The following is a 22,832-nucleotide window of genomic DNA, read 5'->3' as shown; positions in this document are numbered from 1 at the left end:
GACGCAAGGTGAGGAGACGCTCTGCAAGACGAGGTCGCTTCACGTCTCTCCTCCGTGGACCGGAGGACGCCGGCCCACAAAGAGTCCATCTGCTTTCATCTGTGGTCCAAGGATCGCCGGCGCATTGAACGGCACTACAGTGGGTTCACCTGGGATACCCTTGGCCGGATGAGGCAGCCGGATTCTACCCCCCCCCCCCCTTCCTACTCCTGTCGGCTTACAAGCGACTGGATTAACCCCCCCCCTAGTGTATCCAGTCTATAATCATTAAAGTACCATTGCTGTTATTCCTTAACTATTCCAGGTCGTATATGTACCACCTGCGCCTTCAGAGATTGGACATTCTCTATTGATATACCGACGAATACTCTTGCCATAAAAGTGCATACTAATTCCCATTCATAAATGTGATTGATTTGATTAAGTGCTTGCTCTACACACCATCGCTGTGTAGAAATAAATACCTATTTCTAATTCGTACATTTGTGTTGGATCCGTTTCATCTACGTGACAGTGTTCATCATAATATATTTATGCCGAGTACTGGGTGGCCGAATATTAAGTACAAAGGTAGTGGTAGTAAGTATCATATCTAGTAATACAGTCAGGGAATTGTACCCCTCAGTTACAGTATCGGTAGAAAAGCCAATATCGAGCATCCCTAGAAAAAGCCGAATGTGGTAGACAATGTAAACAGTCAGACAGTGGATGACGTGGTGGGAAGTAGTGATGGAGGGGTGGGAGAAAATGTACTTTTATTATTTGAAAAGGAAAAAGAAAGTGGCAACAGTGGCTCTCAGGAGGATGTAGAAGGCACAGTTTCCTCTCAGTCCAGCATGGGCGAGGATGAGGAGGGCACAAGTTCTGAGGAAAATGAGTTTCCCAATGATTCTCAAGTGTCTGATTCACAACAGAAAAAACGTTATGCAGTCAGGCAGATACAGACGTTCCTGCACACAACAAAAAACTTGAAGAATGTCAAAGTTGGAGATTTTTTTGAAGATAAGGAGATGTTTATTATTTCAGCAAGAACTCAAATGAGGTTGAAAAACAATGGGGCACTTCCCAGGAAGTTTTTAGACTGAGGAAAATTGTACAGAATCTCAATAAAACGGATAATGAAGGGTAACCAGAGTCCAGGTATTTTAGGACGGATCCTGTGTTTTTTTTATCTGTTGTGCACTCCTTTTGGAGATTATGAGTGATATTAAGTTTTCCACGCTCAATATTGAACCTTTAAAGTCTATGTTTTTAACTAACTGTATGGAGGAGCCTCTGATGTATGGAGCACGGCTGGATATTCGGGAGGGTGGTGATTGATTGATTGAGTTGGGCAGCGTCTGCACTCAGTTGGGACGGTGAAACTGAAAAATGTAGTGGATGTAGCCGGGCCAGAAATTCACCACACAGAGGAAGTGGCTTCTTTACTGGGGCTGGACCTAAGCGTGGAGCATCGGGGGACAATACCTGTTGCAGGAATATTTCAGTGGAACGGAGGGTCCTGATGAGGGGGATCTGTTTCATGTGCTGAATATCAAAACTAGGCCTGCCACGATAACATATTTTGCTGGGCGATTAATTGCCCCCGAAAATATCGCGATAAGCGATATTATTGCGACCGGTTAGAGAATTTTTTTTGAGAAATTTATTTCCCAAAACGTTTATTTTGAAGCCCACCGCTCCGTCTTTTCCGGTGTTTTAGACTTTTATTTTGAAGCCCACCGACCGGACCGGAAGTATTGTTGTGATTATCCTAAGCAGAACATATGAGCCGACAACTTGTCTCGTCCGGTTCTGTTTTTGAGCTAATGATAAAACAAATTGTTGGTGAACAACTAACTTTAGGTTAGTTTTAACGTTAGCTACTAACGTTAGATGCAGCTACTACAGGCAATCAACGATGAGGAGGAAGCGTCAAAGCAGTATATAATAGAATAGCTGTGGTGCGTAAGCACTGCAGCACGACTCGAAACTACCGGAGTGTTATAATAAATTAATTCATGTTTAACTTGTCCCCGTGTCCAGTCCTTTGACTAGCCCCACCCGTTCATTGTAAACAATGATGCATGTAATTGTATTAACGTTATTCTGTGTTGTACTTGTAGCTATGCTATACGTTGTATTTCGTTTGTTAGCTATTTAGCTAATGTTGTTAGCATGGAATGAGAATCAAAGCTCTATCTTTCATCTTTATTTAGCAGTCCAGTTTCTCCGGGCAGTAGCGAGTAACTACTTGGGTCTAAAAATAGCTAACGTTACACTACAAATAATGCTACTTGGTTAAAAGGAGCAACACTATTGAGAAATGTAGTTAAGCTATGTGGCATTGCCCCACGGAGCTCCCGTGCTGTACTCTAGTAACGTCAGCGGCCCGCCTCCCAACACGGACAGTGACTGACAAGGGGCACTGGTTCCGCCTCATTAAAACAAACGCGCAAATAGCAATTAATCGCGCCCGTCAAAATCATTGCATTCATTTTAATTATCGCAGCAATTAATCGATTTATTGCTTATCGCGGCAGGCCTAATCAAAACGGACAAAACTGGACTGACGGGACCCTTCTTGGGTTGCTCATATGTTGTTCTTGCTGAGGTATATGTGTTGAAAGGAAATATGGACACTTTTTTTTTGTTTGGGTGGAGCATCAATGACGTTTTTTGTTGTGTTGCAGAAGGACAGTTGTATTTTAGCACTTTTTTTTATGTGAGACCTCATGTGGTTTTAAGTATGATGGGGACACATGTTGCCCGATATAATGTGTAGTTATTTAATTGCATTGACACACATTGTAATGAGAATTATGTAAATAAATGTTTTTTCTAAAATCAAAAAAAATCTCTCTCTCTCTCTCTCTCTCTCTCTCTCTCTCTCTCTCTCTCTCTCTCTCTCTCTCTCTCTCTCTCTCTCTCTCTCTCTCTCTCTCTCTCTCTCTCTCTCTCTCTCTCTCTCTCACACACACACACACACAAACTCGCAAACTCACAAACTCCAGCTGCATGGGAATCTTATCCCAGTTTGTCACTCTGCCAAACGAGTGTTAATCCAGCAGATGTTGTAGCTGAGAGGAGGAGAGGCTGGTTAACTTGTAATATCTTTAGAGACGATAATTGCGTCAGTGAAAGTCTTCGACTAACGCCAGGCAACGCGGTGCAAAGTGTTCTGTTCACACGTGGAATCATTACAGTGTCATTAGGGTGTATGTTATATCACAGGGGAGTGTGTATGTGATCGCTCTGGTCTGTTCAGAGTGGTGTTATGGTAGGTGATGGAGAGGAGAGCATGTAGTCATGACTGTTCAGACAATGTGGCTTTATAAGGGGTTGGGTCATTGGGCCTCATTCACCAATACTCTCTTAACCCTTTAATCGCCAATGACGTGTGTAGACGTCATTCCTCGCCATGTGTAATCTGCCAATGACGTCGTACAGCGTCTTTGAGATCAATATTTAAAAAATCTGTCATGGCAATCATATTTCACCCACGGAGACTTGACGTGTGCTGTAGAGCTCCTCTCAATTCTCCAACGGTGCAAGACCGCCATCTGGTGGCCGATCGGCGAGGTGCCAAAACCGGAAGTGAGCGGCCGGAAGTGGTGCTCACCCATATTTCGTCCGGCCACTCGCTATCGCTCGCGGGACTCCAGCTTGATACACTGGATAGCGATCCGTTGCTAATAACTCGATAAACAACATGATTTGGACGTATATAGTATTATACAACCTGGAAATGGATCGCATATATCAACATCCCATAATAGCGATCTTTCTGCTCCACGCTGATCACCCAATGGTCAGAGGAAGCTGCGGTGAGTTTCAGCATGTTTGATTATTATTTTCGATACAAACTGCTCTGATCAATATATGACCCATACTACATAAATTATTTAACGTGGGCCACGGACTTATAAACCACCCCCCCCCCTCCGGTCACCAGCAGATGATGAGGCATGACGTTTAGGACCTTGTACAATTGAAATTTGTAATCTGACGTCGGTATCAAACTACATTTGATGATCTAATATATGTATTTATAGCTATAACTCACGTTCTATGGAATGCTGCAGAAAACGATAAAAATATATTTATACATTAGACCGTATTTTAGTATGAATGTGTGAATGAAAAAGTAGAACGTTGCTACATCCTAAACGATAGATACTTGCCGTTGAATGGGCCATAGTAATGTCAATTTAGCAATACAATTTAAAAAGTTATAGCCCTGGAAAGAAGGGGAACATCTCCATAGACTTACAGTGGTGGCAGAGAGGTGATTATGTTCAGAATAATCCCTGGCAGATAAAGGGTTAACTCTCTCTTATATTTTTCTTATATTTTTTCTTAACTGTATCTTAAGGGGAAAATAAAAAAATCCACCGCCACATTCATCAACCCGTTCTTAACACTTTCAGTGCCGGCCGTGTTTTCCTTTTTACCCCCTTTAATGCCACCACCCACTTCAATTATAGCGTTAAAAACGCATAATCTATGTTTAAAATTATGGCTATGTGTCTAATCTGCCCGTCGCTTATCAATGACTTGTTTGCAGTCAACATTGTCGAAACGGATTGTTTTTTAATCGGTTCATATCCTTTTTATAGCATTTCGAAAAGCTATCGTTTTCTCGAAAATGTCAGGAAAATAGAAAGATTCCGTCATAAACGGCATTTATTGGAATATTCTCGAATACACTAGACACGTTGTCATTTATCGGCCTATTTATGAATCGTTTTCAAATAAACGCTAGATTATCGATAGTATATGTGTACTTATGCACGCTATAGAAGCGAGCTGAGAAATCGATTATCTTATTTCCTCAACAGCACACACACACACACATATACACATACGGGACACACTGTTATCTCAGTGAAAACAGCTCTGAAAACTGGTAACATAGACTCCTTACCTTAGATCAGATGTTCTCCAAAAAGATTATTCCAATTCCTGATCGCCATTCCAAATATCGATCGCGTTTATTGATTGATTATTGGCTGCTGTAAATATATATTCCAGGCTGCTTTCCATCTCGCGATCACTTCCCTCTTCATCAGATCCCTCGCCAGCATAGTGGAGCCAGTAGGCTCCCCCCCCACAGATCCACCAGTGTAATCGAATGGCCTGCAGTTACACAGGGATAGATGATAGGGGGCGGTATTTTCCCATCGGAGCTCCTAGAGCGGCTGCTGTACCAACGGGAGACTCGGTTGATAAAATATGAATTCAGATCGCTAATAAAAAAAGAAAACAAAAATTGGCGTCGTCGGCACTCAACGGGGGGCATGAAATAACGACATAACACGTCGCTGGCACTCAAAGTGTTAACGTCCAAATCTGTTCTTACACAGGTGTGTTGAATGATGATGAGATGAATGAGATCCCCCTCATTCTTAAACTGAAATGCACGTTCTCGTTCAATATATTTGCATACAGACACACCCCGCCAGCTCCTTATAAGGCGAATGAGGCGTGTGCAAAGCAGCGAGGGCGGTTTGCAAAACAGCAGAGGTTCGGCATTGCATCTGCACCATGCTGATCCATTCAACAGGAAGCGATTTGCGACTGTTCTCAACATTAGATTAGATTAAAATGTATTGTTATTATACAGCACAAGTACAATACACCGTCCAACCAGAGTGGATAAATAAATGCTCCATAAATAAATAAATATAAATAAATAAATGGCTTAGTGCGGCAGCCTCAGTGCACGAGCACATACACACACACACACACACACACACACACACACACACACACGTACTGCGCTCAGAACTTGTAGGTGTGGAGGCACATGATTTGACCGGTGTGTGTTGTGTCTGAGTTGAGGCTCCAGAGTATTGCATACATCTAAGAGTGCTCTTGACCACTCTTACATTTTGGTCTTGCCTAAGAGAAAAGCAAAAATAAGAAAACATTGCTGAATCCCAGGTAAGAACAAAGTAAGAAAAAATGCTAGTTAAGAATAAAATAAGAGGAAATCTGTTCTTATATCACTTTGTGAGTGTGGCCTGTTGTGAGTGTGGACGAGTAGTGAAGTTCTCTGTTTTGACCTTGTGCTGATGGTTTGTGTATAGGCTACTACAGTTGTTTGACTTTACTATAACATTTACATTAACTTTTTGTCATTTAGCTGACGCTTTTATCCAAAGTGACTTACAAGTTCTGTATGACAAGTCAGCAGGAAGGGTACAACTCTTACAGCTGAGTAACAATGTTCATCAAACAGTGCTGGAACTTGGGTGCTGCAGTCTTAAGTGCATAGTAGTAAAGACATATTAGTATAGTAGGAATAGTGCATGATAGTATAAGACAGTAAGAAGGTTAGTGGATTATTATTATATATTTTTTTTCATTTCAGATATTGATTGAACAAGTGTGTTTTAGTCAATGGCAGGTTTTGGCTGTCCTAACTGGTGGGAAGTTTGTTCCACCATTGTGGAGCGAGGACTGAGAATTGGCGGCTTCTCTTTGATGACCCACCCTGAGCTTGGATAGGAGGGGGTCTGAGGCGGCCAGAGGATGTAGGAGAGGTCTTGAGGGTGTGTAGTTAGAGACCATTGACCAGAGGTAGGCGGGAGCCGTTCCCTTCGCTGTGTGATATGCCAGGTCGAGGACCTTGAAGCGGATTCGTGCAGCGATGGGGAGCCAGTGCAGGTCCCTAAGAAGTGGGCTGTCTTTAGTAGGTTGGAGATCAGACATGCGGCTGCGTTCTGAATGAGTTGAAGAGGCTTGGTGGTCGGTAGACCAGGTGGCGTGCAGTTTGCGAAGGTTCTTAGCCGAGGCCTCGGTCTTATGGTGAAAGAAAGAAGCATTGGCAGCAGGGACCGAAACTAGAGAGCGCCACCCGCCATTTGCACTCAGTTTTTACGTTTGGCGCCTCCCACTGAGAGGTCTGACCGCCGTGTGGCGGGCAATCAAATAGTCATGTGAAAACCGAAAATCATGATCCAATTCTTTAGCGGAGTTCTCACTCGCTGTCTCAGCACAGACATGCATCGCACCGCGCACTGCTGCTGCTGCTGCTGCTGCTGCTGCTGCTATACTCCCCACCTGTTTCTGTATGCCTGCATGTAAACAGAGGCTATTGCCTCCGACAGTCACCGCGCACTGCTGCTGCTGCTGCTGCTACCCCTCCCCACCTGTTTCTGTATGCCTGCATGTAAACAGAGGCTATTGCCTCCGACAGTCACCGCGCACTGCTGCTGCTGCTGCTGCTACCCCTCCCCACCTGTTTCTGTATGCCTGCATGTAAACAGAGGCTATTGCCTAACGACAGTCACCGCGCACTGCTGCTGCTGCTGCTACCCCTCCCCACCTGTTTCTGTATGCCTGCATGTAAACAGAGGCTATTGCCTCCGACAGTCACCGCGCACTGCTGCTGCTGCTGCTGCTGCTGCTGCTGCTACCCCTCCCCACCTGTTTCTGTATGCCTGCATGTAAACAGAGGCTATTGCCTCCGACAGTCACCGCGCACTGCTGCTGCTGCTACCCCTCCCCACCTGTTTCTGTATGCCTGCATGTAAACAGAGGCTATTGCCTCCGACAGTCACCGTGACATTAGTCTAGTCAGTGTGGGACCTTCGTGAGATAACGTTAGCTACCGTTACAAAATGACCCAGTCAACTATTCACTTAGTTTAATACATGAGGCATTGTGTAACGTTATGCAGCCGGCTAGCTACGGATAGCTCCCGACATCAAAAACTGCTCCAGCAATAGTCCAGTGCATAATACCTCCGTTGGCTAGGTAGCTCACTAGTCAGTCACTACGAAATGTCGCAGTAAACTAAATAGTTCACTGAGGCGTTGTCCCAACGCCATCCAGCAGTAGCTACAGAAAGCTCCTGACATCAATGTCCTACAACAACAACATGCGTATTCGAGTCCCTGGCTTACATCGCATGAGTGAGGGCTGCTGAATAGGGTCCAGGTGCAGCGCAGGAGAATCCTTTTGCATGCTGAATGTAGCGTTTAGGGTCCAGCTGCAGCGCCGGAGAATCCTTACTGGAGCTGGAGGCCACTCGAGTATACACACAGACAGTGGAGCTGTTTGCAGACAGCGAGGTGGCGATGTCTCGCAGATAACACAATCACAAGTATGATTATATAATATATATATTTTATAAAAAAAAAAAAAATTATATAAAATAATAATAAAAAAAAATGTTATCAAAAGAAAGTTGGCAGGTAAGAAATATGCTTGGCGGGTAGATTCTTCCCATCTACCCGCCACTGGCCGGTGAGTCAAAAAGTTAATTTCGCTCCCTGATTGGCAGTAGTAATGGTTTTGGAGCTAACAAGAGGCGTGACTTTCTATACTTCCTCTTGGCCTCTCAGCTCCTGTCTTTCTTCTCTCACTGCATCCGACAGCCATGGACTGGGTGGGGAATGGCGGGCAGGCCTCTCGGCGAGGGGAAAGAGCTTGTCGAAGGAGGTTGAGAGGGCTGAGAGGAGGCTGGAGGTTGCTGTGAGGAGAGCAGAGAAAGTCTCACTCAAAGGTAGAGTGGATAGGATGTCGGAGGAGAGGGTGGCGGGGGATAGGGAGCGCAGGTTGCATCTGACTGTGATGGATTGGGTTGGGGTGGATAAAGAAGTCGTCAGATATATGGAGGGGAGTCACTGTGGTGTTAATGATGCTGGATTTATGGGATAATATGAGATCCAAGGAGCTGCCTGCTTTGGGAGTCGGAAGCATGACAGTGATAGGCAGGTCAAAGCATTGTAGGAGAGAGACCACTGTGTCTGACTGAGACGAGTCAGGCAGGTTGAAATCACCCATTAGAAGGAGGGGAGTGACATCTTCAGGGAAAGCGCTTAGAAACATGTCCAGCTCGTCTGGGAAGTGATCGAGGGGACCTGGAGGATAATAGAGAGTAACAATGGTGAGATTGAATGGGTTAGAGACAGATACTGCATGATATTCGAGAGAAGAGTGACAGAGATGGAAGTGATATTGAGTTTGTAGACCATGAGGGAGAGGTAAAGAGACCAGTGCCTTCACCACATCAGGAAGATTGTGGTGTGTGAGAGAAGTTATAGCTAGTAGATAAGGCTGCCGGTGTTGTCTAATTATCTGGCGTTATTCAGGTCTCAGTAAGAGCCAGAAGCTGGAGGTTTTGACTATGGGTGTAGGCAGTAATGAAGTCTGCTTTCCTGACAGCTGATTGACAATTACATGAGCCTCCACGTACAGTGATAGGTATATTTGTGGCACATGGAGGGGTAGGCGAGGTTTGCAGCATTGCTCCAAAACTGGCGTGGATTAGGCTTGGGCGGTATGACGTAGGGCTGGGCGATATGACGATATTATATAAATATCGGGTACAGTTCATTAACGATACACTTTTTCAACGTATCGTGGATATCGTGATGTTTTGCCCAAGAGGATTGTGTCGCGTCAATCTGTCCACACGTTACTCGTTCATATCTCAGCCTGTGCTGAGATATGCCCATTCCGCGGTCTGTTAATAAAGTTTTCAATCAGACAGATGTATGGAAAGGCTTTTATTATAACATTCGTTGTAGTAAAATCATTATGCCTCATTTAGTCAAGCACTGGTCTCCTACTCGACGGCCGCGGGGAGCTAACGTTAGTAGCTTTGTTGATGTTTAGCACACGGGACATTCAGGAACATATCGTGATGTTTTGCCCAAGAGGATTGTGTCGCGTCAATCTGTCCACACGTTACTCGTTCATATCTCAGCCTGTGCTGAGATATGCCCATTCCGCGGTCTGTTAATAAAGTTTTCAATCAGACAGATGTATGGAAAGGCTTTTATTATAACATTCGTTGTAGTAAAATCATTATGCCTCATTTAGTCAAGCACTGGTCTCCTACTCGACGGCCGCGGGGAGCTAACGTTAGTAGCTTTGTTGATGTTTAGCACACGGGACATTCAGGAAGTCAAACGCTTGCCGATTGGTGCTAAGAACAGCAGGGCGGGTGCAAGCGGTGTGACGTCATTGGCAGACTCGACTGTCAATCAAAATGATTATGTTTCCGTCAGAATGAATGAATGAAAACTGTATTAAAAGGTTGCAGAATGGGTACAATACAGTACAGGAGGATGAAGACCAGAAAAAGACTTTCGGCTTTTTTACATAAGGGTCCTCCATTTTCAATTCATCAAAACATTTAGAGACATACATATATACAGTAGTTTCATAAAAATGCTAAAATGCTATTTATTGATTGATTGATTTAAAACTTTAACATATTGCAGAATGGGTACAGTACAGCTCAATACATACAATTGTTAAGGGGATGCAGACCAGAGAAAGACTTTAGTCTTGTTTACATCAGGGTCCCCCATTTTCAATTCATCATATTTCATATCTAAATCATATAATATCTCATATGCAATATATAATCTAATAATCTAAATCTAATATAAAAATGCTAAATGCATGGGTATTTTATTTTGTCTTTAATGTTAGCTTGCAAACTCAAATACTGTCTTGGTAAGCCTCATAATGAATTGTTTGGGGTAAAAAAGAAAAACATCGTGATGTGTATCGTGTATCGCCGAAAGGTCAGAAAATATCGTGATATCATATTTAGGCCATATCGCCCAGCCCTAGTATGACGGTATTACGATATACCGGGGTATTTAGAAATACCGACGTCACCGTCAAAATCACAGATGCGCTTCAGCTTCTATTACAGTGAAACGGAGTTTTGAGTGTAGTGCACACATGGAGTGTAGTGCACACACGCGCCAGCAGAGGGCGAGACCAGTCTAGTGGAGCGAGTGGGTCACAACGGTGTTCATGTTTTACGGTAATGTTGCGACAGTGCTGTGAAAATACCGTAAAGCGTTGTGACGAGAGTTGGTGTGTGTTGTTGTGGAGTGGTGCACTGGTGGAGCAAGCAAATAATCTGTCTCTTATTATATGTGAACTAAAGAGTACAAGGTTTACACAACAGCCCCCACCCGCCTTTTTATTGTATTTGTATTGTCCTGTACTATCCGATGTCAGCTGTTTATCTCTCTCTGTGAGCTACTGAGCTTGATTAGCTAGCGTTAGCTCACGCTAACTAGCGTTAGCTCTGCGGCTAATCTTAGATTACCCTGAACTAAATCAATGACTAGGTTATAAAGCATTCGAGTAGTTTTCACTGCACATAGAAGTAGCCAAACAACGGGAGCATTTCGGGAGCATATGACCAAAACTGATGCAATTTCGAGCCCTTAACGAATCAAATAGTCTGCCAAGGCTAGATGCTAACGCAGTAACGCTAACGTTGCGGGCTTCTGACTACCAATCTGAGAGCTGACGATGATTTGTTTACTTGGTAACACGGGTTGCCACCCCCCCCCCCCCCCCGCTGATGAAAATGAAAAGTCATACCGTCAAATACCGTGCACCGGGGTATTATGTGATAAAGGTATAACGGTGTGAAAAAAAGGATACCGCTCAAGCCTAGCGTGGATGGCTTGAAGCTGGTCTGGTGGAAGAAAGTGTTGGAATGGGTAGGAAACACATTGTTGAAGGGGATAGGTGTGAGTAGCAGGATGAAGGGTGAGGTTCCCAGGTGAGGAGGGGAGGAAGAGAGATAGAGAAATGACAAAGAGGAATAATAGGATAATGGGGTACTTAGTACTCTGGTCGGTTTCTCCCTTGGAGAACTCCCACAGGAAAACTCCTCTTTGTCCGTCCTCGTACATTGACGCTACGCTAGCGCTTATCCAGCACGCATTTAAATCTCCATCACTAATTACTGATGTCATACACCTTTGGGTTACCTAACTCTGGGGGTTAATGGCTCAATTATCAGAACAAAAGGGCAGTTTTAACTAGGGCTGACCTTCGAATATTTTTTGGGAATTCGAAGCTTCGGGGCCGAGATTCTATTTTAATTCGAAGCTTCAAAAAAAATTAAAAATTATAAATAAAAATAAAAATCTTTTTTTATGTTGTGGGACTTGTACAGCAGCACTTTGTTCAACTTTGTCAGCGCTGTAAAGTTTAAACCTTTTTAAATCTTAGACAAACGAAACACTTTGCTTTCATGAAATATTGTAAGCCATCATTTGAGGCTTTATAAAAGCAGCACAATGAACACAGTGCCGAGTCCGACCTCATCTTAACACTTCCGGCGCCAACAGCAGAGGGCGCTGATGGCCCTTCAGCGCCAGTGCTTTATCCAATGTAGGATAGGACTTATTTGCGAGTGCTTAAAATATATCAAATATAATAGCAATAGATCTAAATAACACAGTGATCGTCAGTGAGTTGCTTCCAGTCAACATGCACAAAACAGATACAGATTTCATACATACATTTCCGTTTTATACCGTGATGAATATGAATATATTTCTAGAGCGTTCTGTCTCATCTCAATAAACTCCAGCTAATCGAGCTTCAATGTATTTAGTTAGAAATCGTGCCATTTGTCGCTTGATTTATGAATCGTTTTCAAATAAACGCTAGATTATCGATATTATATGTGTCATCATGGGCGAACAGAAGCAGGGTCTGAAAAATCACTTCTCCGTACTTTGGTCTGCGCAAACCTCACACACACACACGCGCTCCGATGGCGGTTAAAGGAACCCAAGATTCGTAAGATAAAGTCCTTACCTCACATCTGATGTCCTGCAAAAAGGTTAATCCAATTCCTGATCGCCATTCCAAATATTGATCCCGTTTATTGATCCAACGTTATAGTCCAAAATACATAATCCACGCTGCTCCGAGTGTCCCCAGTCAATGTGTTATAACGATACTGCATGCCCGAGAAGGAAAACCTGGACCGGACTTCTTAGATTGATGCACAGCCCCAGCCAGAGGGATTCCAATGATGTGCAATACCATCCGGGAGACATTAGGCGACGGTATTTGTCCTTTGCGAGCTCAGACCCATTCCCAATGATAACGTCAGGCTGGATGGATGAAAAATTATAGATATAGCGAATAAAAGAAATATCGATTAAAACCCGTGATTTCTCGAGTTTGGTGCCCAGAGCATGGCAAGTTAACCGACTTATCTCGGGGTTTGGCCTCCAAAGGGTTACAAACAGCATTGCTTGTTGTAATTAACAAAGAGAGGCAGAGTTGATTTTGCACAACAACAAAAAAAATTACATATTATTTTTTTATACATTTTTTAATATTCAAATTGTATTTTCATAATCGAATCCCATGCATTGAAGCTTCGAAGTATTTAAGACCTAGTTTTAACCCCTTAAGCTTAGGGCACATTTAGCATAAAACGAAAGCGATTTGCATACCCAAAGTAATTTGCGATGTATTATACGTTATAGTTATAGCACATGCATGAGTCTGGTCTCTTTTGAAAGGTAACATTCTGAAGTTTCTTACACAATAAAGAAAAATCACTTTGAGTGCTAATGTAATAGAGAAACAGAGGTTTGAATGCACTGAAATAAAATATTTGCTCCTTATTTTGGTGTTGACTTGTTGCCAGATGGCTGTTTTAGAGAGGTACTGTAGGAGCTGAAAAACATAACGGTTTAGAAAGTTTAGAAAAGTCCCATGGAAAATTAGTTTTTTGTGTGTACCGCAATAATTCAGCGTAATTATCCAAAATGGCCGTCCACTCCCATTAATTCAGACACTCTCACCCGCCCGTCTCGGATCGCTTTCGGAGCAGACGCTCCTTGGCTACAGCGGTGGTTAATAATCTTCGCCATCAGCAGCGACTGGCTAGTTCGGGACCGTATACAGTCGGATGTGGTCACTTGACGGAGCGGCCTGTCCAATGACGCACGGCAGATATTTCGTCTTGTAACTCGAGACCCGAAGCACGCAATAGGTTGAGTGTGGTGGTTGATCAGCAAAAAATGCAGCCCGGAGAAGGCAGACGAGCACAAAGTGCACGCATCCCCCGCACGGGGGTGGTGTATCGTATATGGTATGTTGAACGTTAAGAGGTTAAACACACACCCTGAAATCAACTCAACTGAAACCAGACTGAATTCAGATTTTAGATTAACGTTAGAGGGCTGCTGGGAAACAAGATGGCTGCCTGAACTAAGAGCTCTACACTGTCTCAGTGATTAAATTTGCAATTCTTACCTCCACTCAAGGACAATTTCAATAATTTTGTTTCAACTTAAATTAAGTAAAGGCTTTTGATAAAACGTGGTGATTTGCAAGATGACAACAACAAGGAAAGGCCAGCGAAACAAACCAGATGTCGACGACCAAACAATTGAAACAGACAATGACCCCACTCTGGTCGAAATTATGTCAGAGTTAAAATCTCAACGCATTGCAATATTGGGCCGATTAGACGGTATCGATACTCGTCTGGAAAAGGTGACAAACCAAGTATCGGCGATTAAAGAAGGACTGACTAAAACAAACAAAGCAGTCGACAAACACAAGCAGCGCCTGGATGAGGCGGAAGAGAGGATTTCTGCACTAGAGGACAACCTGCAAACAACCCAGCGAGAGTTACACCGAGCCGAAAAGACATTGAGAACAATGGAGATGAAAACGGATGAGTTGGAAAACAGAGGGAGGAGGAAAAATCTGGTTTTGCTGGGGCTTCCAGAGAAATCGGAGGGTAACCAAACTCTACCTGAGTACATTCAGCACAAACTACCCAACTGGCTCAAGCTTTCATTGGAAAAAACACTCGACCTGGAACAAGTGTTTCGCCCAGCGCGACCACAATCACAACCACACGCTGGGAAATATCCCAGACCAGTCCTAATCCGCTTTTTACGAATCGGGGACAAAGAGCTGATCCTACAAGCAGCAAAGAAATCTACAATCACAGAGGGGGAAGCCAAACTCACCATTCGCCAGGACCTGCCCACAGAGGTACGTCGAAGACGCAGAGAATTCGACCGGATGACCAAGATATTCATCGAAAAGGGCATGTTTCGAGGATTTGCATACCCCCACCGGCTTCGAATCCTCCATAAAAACAAAATTGTCCTGTTTGACGATCCAAAAGAGGCAGAATCATTCGCCGACGAGCTGGACTGAGGTTTGCCTCGTAAACCGTTACCCATGGTGGAGGTAAGAAGATGACATTTACGTTTTTTTTTGTTTGTTTGCACCCCCTCATTATGACTGTTATAATACGGACAAATCACTTGACTTTGAAACCCCAGAGGAAGGGGTATTGATTTGCCAATACAGTCGCGATCGGCTGTTCTTTCTTTTCTCCTCAACGTGTATATTTACTGTCTGGCAGCGGTACTTCCTGCAACAACGTGTGACGTCATACGGACGATACCATAACTAAAGGAAGGGAGGGGGGTACAAGGAATGGCACGAATTTAACATGCATCTGTTTTGCACTGATATTTTTCTCTCAAACATTAGAAGGTCACAATGACTGAATGGTAAAAAGTAGTGATGCACGATATATCGGCCGCCGATATAATATCGGCCGATATGGCCGTTTTTTTACACATCGGTATCGGTCCGATATCAAGATAGGGCCGATATATATAAAAAAAAAAAAATTTAATCTCTTTTTTTTTTTTTTTTTTTTTAATCTTTTTTTTCTTCTTTTTACATGTTTTGGCCTTAAATAGTTTCAAAATATCAGTCATTTCTGAAAATAAGTTACAAAAGTAAAAAAAATTATGCGTTTTGGAAAATAGCTCTTTATTTGATTATCATAAAAAAGTGTTTTCTATACAGAGATATCGACATCGGTAAATATCGGTATCGGCCAGAACAGCAATATTAATATCGGTTATCGGTATCGGCCACAATTTTCACATCGGTGCATCACTAGTAAAAAGTATGTGGAGAGGAGAACTCTCAGCAGTATAATAAAAAGAAAAAAAAAAGAAAAAGAAAAAAAGGTCTGCCTAATAAGAAACACCCCTCACCATTCAGTAATATCAGGTGACCAACTCATATTTAACAACATGGGGGGAAGTGAAGAGGGGAGGGGGTGTAAAGAGAAATACAAATAAATAAAAGGAAGTTATTACACTGAAGACAAGAGCTCCAGGGGCCAATATAAGAAAGATTTAATTCTTTTTCAGTTATTTTGTTTTTTCCATTATTGTTTCTCTATGGCCTACTAGGAGTAAGGGGGTAAATGTCGTGGTTCAGAAAACCATGGCTGGGGTGGGTTGATGTATTTCATGTATGTTTTTTATTCTATGTATGTGTATTCTATGTATGTTTTGTGTTCTATGTTTTTGTTTTTTGGTCATGTTTATTAATAAAAGCAATGGCAATATTTTCGAGGCAAATGTATTTAAGCATTACATCACACGCAGGAGTGGTTTGTGACCAATAAACCATGCCTAGGGGTGGTTGTTAGGCCCGAGGCGCAGCCGAGGGTCGTTAGACCCCCCTAGGCATGGTTTATTGGTCACAAATCACGACTGCACGTGGTGTAAAGCTTTTATACAACTGCCAGATTCATCCAACCTTATTTCTATACAATAAACACACATTAATCGAAGATTTATTGAAAAAACCATCCGCCAGAAAAAGTAGTTCCCACAACTCCATGTGGAAGCAGCTTGAAGTGCATCCAACCAAACTAACACATCCAACTGTGTATTATTGGAATGATTGAGTGAAGTTGCCTCATGTGGAAGCAGCTTGAAGTGCATCCAACCAACTAACACATCCAACTGTGTATTATTGGAATGATTGATTGAAAGTTTTATTACCAGATGCAGAATATAAAGTAGGTAAAACAAATTAAAACGTTTTCTTTGCCCTATAGGAAAAAAACGTTTTCTTCGCCCTATTTTTTTATTTATTTCTTTTAGCCTAAACTTAACCAGTTGGAAACCAGGGGTACAGTAATAAAATTAGCAATCAACCAATCAATCAATTCAATAGACCATGCTCACTTAAAACAGCGCTGCTTCTCTCTCAGTCTGACTCCCCCGCTGTTGCAGACAGGAGTGTGTGTGTGTGTGTGTGCGTGTGTGTGTGTGTGTGTGTGTGTGCGTGTGTGTGTGTATGTGTGTGTGTGTGTGTGTGTGTGTGTGTATGTGTGTGTGTGTGTTTGTGGGTACGCCAGCGTCGGACAGTGTGTGAGAGAGAACGCTGCAGTCAGTAGAAAGTAGGAAGGAAGAAATTTAAATCAATCAATTAATCTATCAATCAATCCGCGATTTTTCTTTTGTTCTAGATTGAGTCAAGACCCATCAATTACATCATCCAACATTGTTTAAAGGACTAACACATTCCCCTTGACAGAATCGCTTCATATTTAGTCGTTATGGTGCTTTCAACATAACCATTTGTTGTCCGCGATCTTGTTTTCTCCCGGAGTGAGCCGGGGAGGGTTATGTGATTCGGTTGTGGGCGGGTCCTGAGCCCAGGACCGTGGATTGTTGCCAATAAAGACGTGTGAATGGCCAATCAGAATCGAGAAATTTGCATGCCGTTGTATAAACAGTCATAGATACTCCTCAAAGATTGCACCAACTACCATGTCAGATATAATTATAAATTCGTGGAACATTAAAGGCTTGGGAAATCCTATTAAAAGGAAAAAAATGTTATCCCTTCTAAAAGAAAACAAAGTAGATGTGGCTTTTTTACAAGAAACATATTTGTCAGACACTGAACACGCAAAGTTAAAAAGAGAATGGGTAGGTCAGGTCTATTTCTCATCATATAAAAGTCATAGCAGGGGAACGGCTATTTTGATTAACAAAACAATACCATTTACAGTAGAAAAAACAATTACAGACCCAAACGGACGGTTTGTCTTGGTGTCAGGCTGCATTTGGGGAACATCCATTACTTTTTTGAACATTTATGCCCCCAATGCCGATGAACCCACATTTATGTCTGACATGGTGTTGCTGTTCAATGAAAACTGTAAAGGTTTTGGAGTGATGGCGGGAGATTTTAATCTGACAATGACAGCATTGGATAAGTCTAGTCAAACTAACCATAGCTCCAAATCCTCAAAAGTTCTTCAAGGGTTATGTGCAGAAAGTGGCCTAATTGATGTCTGGCGTGAATTACATCCAGGCATTAAAGACTACAGCTTCTTCTCAAATGTACATAACTCATATAGTAGAATAGACTATGCCTTTATTTACTCAAAATATATATACATGATAAAGGAATGTGAAATTAGCCCAATCATTTTATCAGATCATGCCAGAATATGCATGACTATTCAGTTTAATAGGAACAACTCGTTCACCAAACAATGGAAATTTGATAATTCATTACTCCAAGATGAAGAATTTAAAGTAAAAACGCGAACATGGATTACAAACTACATAAAGGAAAATAATGACCCCCTCATTGACCCTAACATTATCTGGGAGGCTGCAAAAGCCACTTTAAGAGGACTAATAATTTCATATGGTTCATTTAAAAAGCGAGTAAAAAGAGCACAAGCACAAGAACTTGAGAGAGAAGTAATAAGATGTGAAGCACTTCATAAGACAGCGTCTACAGAGGACAATTGGAGACAATTAATTGTGGCCAGGGCCAAATTAAACCTTAATATTTCAAACGAAATTACAACAAAAATTAATTACGTTAGACAAAAGCATTACGAATTTGGCAATAAACCAAGTAAATTACTGGCCCATCAATTAAAGAAAGAACAAACTGAAAGAACTATTAAAGCAATTAATCTCAATTATAATATAACATATCAACCTAAAGAGATGAATCAAGCTTTCTTTGAATTCTACAATACACTTTACAAATCCCAAAGTTCTCATTCACAAGAACAACTGGACCAGTACTTACAAAATAAGAAATTGTCAAAATTGTCTGAATTAGACCAGCAATACCTTAACTCATCATTTACAAAAGAAGAGGTTCTGGCCACAATTAAGTTAATGCCCATAAATAAAAGCCCAGGACCAGATGGTTTTTCTGCTGAATTTTATAAAGAATTTTGGACTGAACTTCATCCCATTTTTATGGCAATGATGTATAATTTCTGTCACAATAGAATACTCCCTCAATCAATGAACCTAGCACATATCACAGTATTGCACAAAAGTGGCAAAGATCCTTTAAATTGTTCATCATATAGACCTATTAGTCTTTTAGATCACGATTACAAGATTATAACCAAATTATTAGCAAAAAGACTAGAAGATATGTTGCCTAAATTGATTAATCCAGACCAATCAGGTTTCATAAAAGGGAGATATTCTGCTGACAATATAAGGAGACTTTTAAATGTAATAAACCATTTCGACACCAGTCGGAGCCCTTCTCTGCTCCTATCACTGGACGCAGAGAAGGCCTTCGATAGGGTTGAATGGAACTTTCTTTTTTCTATACTTGACAAGCTTAATATGGGACCAAACTTTATCGCTTGGATTAAAGCAATCTATAAAAATCCTAAAGCAGCTGTCATTACCAATGGAGCTTCCTCTGATTTTTTTACACTAACGAGAGGGACAAGACAAGGATGCCCACTGTCGAGTTCACTCTTCGCGATGGTGATTGAATTGCTGGCGTCATGTGTACGAGACAATATTCACATTAAAGGACTGAAAATGAATAAGGAGGAACATAAAATATCCTTATACGCAGATGACATTATTTTATACATAAAAGATTTTAGATTAACTAACAGATTTAGACAAGCTTACCCTCTATCTGTATTTGTACTTTTTTATATTATATTGTATTTGTATTTATATTTTATATTGTATCTATAGTGTATATAGATACTGGACTGTATAGGACTGTGAAGCTCTGTATCCCGCCCCTGTATCCCCCCCCCCCGCTTTGACACCCACATTTCCCCAAGCGGATTAATAAAGGGTCATCTTATCTTATCTTATGCTCCAGTTTAAAAGCAAAGTTTCTCAGTAGCTGTCCTATCCTTATATATACCCAGACCTTGTGCTGATGGGTTTTCTATAGGCTACTACAGTTGTTTTGACTTTACTATATACCCGGACTTTGTGCTGATGGGCTGTCTATAGGCTACTACAGTTGTTTTGACTTTACTATATACCCAGACTTTATGCTGATGAGCTGTCTATAGCCTACTACAGTTGTTTTGACTTTACTATATACCCAGACCTTGTGCTGATGGGCTGTCTATAGGCTACTACAGTTGTTTTGACTTTACTATATACCCGGACTTTGTGCTGATGGGCTGTCTATAGGCTACTACAGTTGTTTTGACTTTACTATATACCCAGACTTTATGCTGATGAGCTGTCTATAGCCTACTACAGTTGTTTTGACTTTACTATATACCCGGACTTTGTGCTGATGGGCTGTCTATAGGCTACTACAGTTGTTTTGACTTTACTATATACCAAGACTTTATGCTGATGAGCTGTCTATAGCCTACTACAGTTGTTTTGACTTTACTATATACCCAGACTTTATGCTGATGAGCTGTATATAGGCTACTATGGGAACACTTGAGGCATTTGAATTGCCAGAGGAAACCATTAATGACACTAACCATTAATTATACACTGGTTGTGATTTTGCCATGTGTATTACTAATTTTACTACAATTACATCCAAAAGTAACTGAAAGTATCCAGATTACATTACAGTACTTTTATATTGTGATATTTAGAGTAGCCTAAGTTACTGAATATGTTTCTCAACAGGTAACTTCTAACTATAAGGGAATGCATTCAGAAAGTGACCCAGTCAAACCTGATTGTGATAGTATATCCCATGGCTTGATTTACTGGTGAAGAATACAGAGTGACTTAATTGTTATTTACAATCTGTATCCACCCCCCCCCCCCCCCACACACACACACACACACACACACACACACACACACACACACACACACACACACACACACACACACACCCCCCCACAGGTTTTTGGACAGATGCCAGACACTTTCTGTTGACCAGAATTCAAAACCCTCACACTGTGGGCCCAGATGCAATCACACACTTTCTCTCCCTCTCTCTCTCTATCACTCTATGTCTCTCTCACCCTCCCTATCCCTTTCTCTCTCTCCTTCAATGGAATTGCCAAATATCGCCCAAATACTAATTCTCTCTCTCTCTCTCTCTCTCTCTCTCTCTCTCTCTCTCTCTCTCTCTCTCTCTCTCTCTCTCTCTCTCTCTCTCTCTCTCTCTCTCTCTCTCTCTCTCTCTCTCTCTCTCTCTCTCTCTCTCTCTCTCTCTCTCTCTTCCTCTCTCTCTCCAGGTGGCGTCTCTGGGCGTGACCACCTTCACCCTGTGCGCTCTGTGCATCGACCGTTTCCGCGCCGCCACCAACGTCCAGATGTACTACGAGATGATCGAGAACTGCACCTCCACCACCGCCAAGCTGGCCGTCATCTGGATCGGAGCTCTCCTATTGGCTCTCCCCGAGCTCCTCATCAGACAGCTGGTGTCGGAAGACACCGGCGTCCCGGACGAGCCCTTGGTGGAGCGCTGCGTCATCCGCATCTCCACCTCCCTGCCGGACACGCTGTACGTCCTGGGGCTGACCTACGAGGGCGCACGGCTGTGGTGGTGCTTCGGCTGCTACTTCTGCCTCCCCACCCTCTTCACCATCGGGTGCTCCCTGGTGACGGCGCGCAAGATCCGCCGCGCAGAGCAGGCGAGCGTGCGTGGCAACAAGAAGCAGATCCGCCTGGAGAGCCAGATGAACTGCACGGTGGTGGCGCTGGCCATAGTCTACGGGGCCTGCGTGGTCCCAGAGAACATCTGCAACATCGTCTCGGCGTACATGGCGGCGGGCGTGCCGGAGCGCACCATGGCAGTGCTCCACCTCCTCTCCCAGCTGCTGCTGTTCTGCCGGGCAGCCGTCACTCCGGCGCTCCTCCTGCTCCTCTGCCGCCCGCTGGGCAGGGCCTTCCTGGACTGCTGCTGCTGCTGCTGCGACCACGGTCCCTCCTCCGGCACCGGCAGCGACGACAACGAGCACGAGTGCACCACGGAGCTGGAGCTGTCTCCCTTCAGCACCATCCGCAGAGAGCTCAGCAACTACACCCCCGCCGGCTCCAACTGCTAAGAGTCTTGTTTGCTGTCTGTGATGAAAGGTTACTAGTCCGCTCTTAACCCGTCACTGCTAGTGTTTTTTTACAGACCCGGGCCGGTGAATTATGTCTTCACCGGACCAGCATTTGAATATGGTGAATGGAGACGGTAAGGAGAGATACTCGACCAGCCAAATTACTTTGACAGGAGGCTGGGGGCCCAAAATGCTTACCTTTCATCCTCGTTCATAATACTGTATATTTACAGTTTCTATACAACTGTATAACCTTTATTTTACCAAGTTGACTGAGAATTCATAATTACAGGAAGGACCTAGTGCTCTTATGATGGGTTGTGTTGGAATATCAGAGGAACAAAACGTAATGGTTACCAACACAACGCCGGTCAGTACCAACCGCTAGTCAGCCGCGCGTCAGATATTTAAGGCCTAAATATTCTCCCTCGACTAGAGATGGTGGAGGTTGTGGGAGTCCTCCTTCAGCTGATCTCTGCTTTCCCCCTGTTGGGTCTGGGGTTTCAGTTAGGGATGGGCTCAGTTATTTGAGTACTCTACTGGAAATGACGTAGGTATTGGTCTCTAGCTGATGGGTTTGTTTGTGCCAATGGCCCTGATTCAGCCCTACTGATTTAGAGGTTTTTCCTTTCTTCTACTGTATGTTCAATAAATGTATTGGTTTCCTTATTTATTTCACTAATAGATGGAAAACAGTCGCTGTTGTGATTATTTGTTCATGAGTGCGTTGCACACCTTTATTTTCTTTTGGAGGGTGGGGTTAAACGATTACCTGGATTTTTTTTTTTATATATATAGAAGATAATATGCATATTGATATGCATTCAAAGACACCCATCCCTATTTTCAATCAGGTTTATTATGGATTACTAGGATCACAACACTGTACAACTGTATAATTTAGGCCAGGGGTAGGAATATACTT

The 22,832-nt window shown here is 42.8% G+C and overlaps 1 protein-coding gene across 1 annotated transcript in view; it reads left to right on the top strand.

Moving 5' to 3' along the window:
• Nucleotides 1-21,907, top strand: part of gpr37b (G protein-coupled receptor 37b) — a gene marked incomplete at its 3' end in the record, with an annotated part of 59,722 nt that extends 37,815 nt beyond the window's left edge. The window contains exon 2 of the mRNA XM_084330372.1: nt 21,095-21,907. Within this exon, the coding sequence (XP_084186498.1) occupies nt 21,095-21,907 (813 nt within the window). The remainder of the gene's footprint in view (nt 1-21,094) is intronic.
• Between the last annotated feature and the right edge of the window lie 925 nt (nt 21,908-22,832).

This window comes from Notolepis coatsorum (assembly GCF_963971535.1).
Source record: "Notolepis coatsorum genome assembly, chromosome: 15".
In the NCBI taxonomy this organism is placed as follows: Eukaryota; Metazoa; Chordata; class Actinopteri; order Aulopiformes; family Paralepididae; genus Notolepis; species Notolepis coatsorum.
Note: the sequence above shows the minus strand (reverse complement) of the source record. Positions and strands in the feature narration are given on the sequence as shown.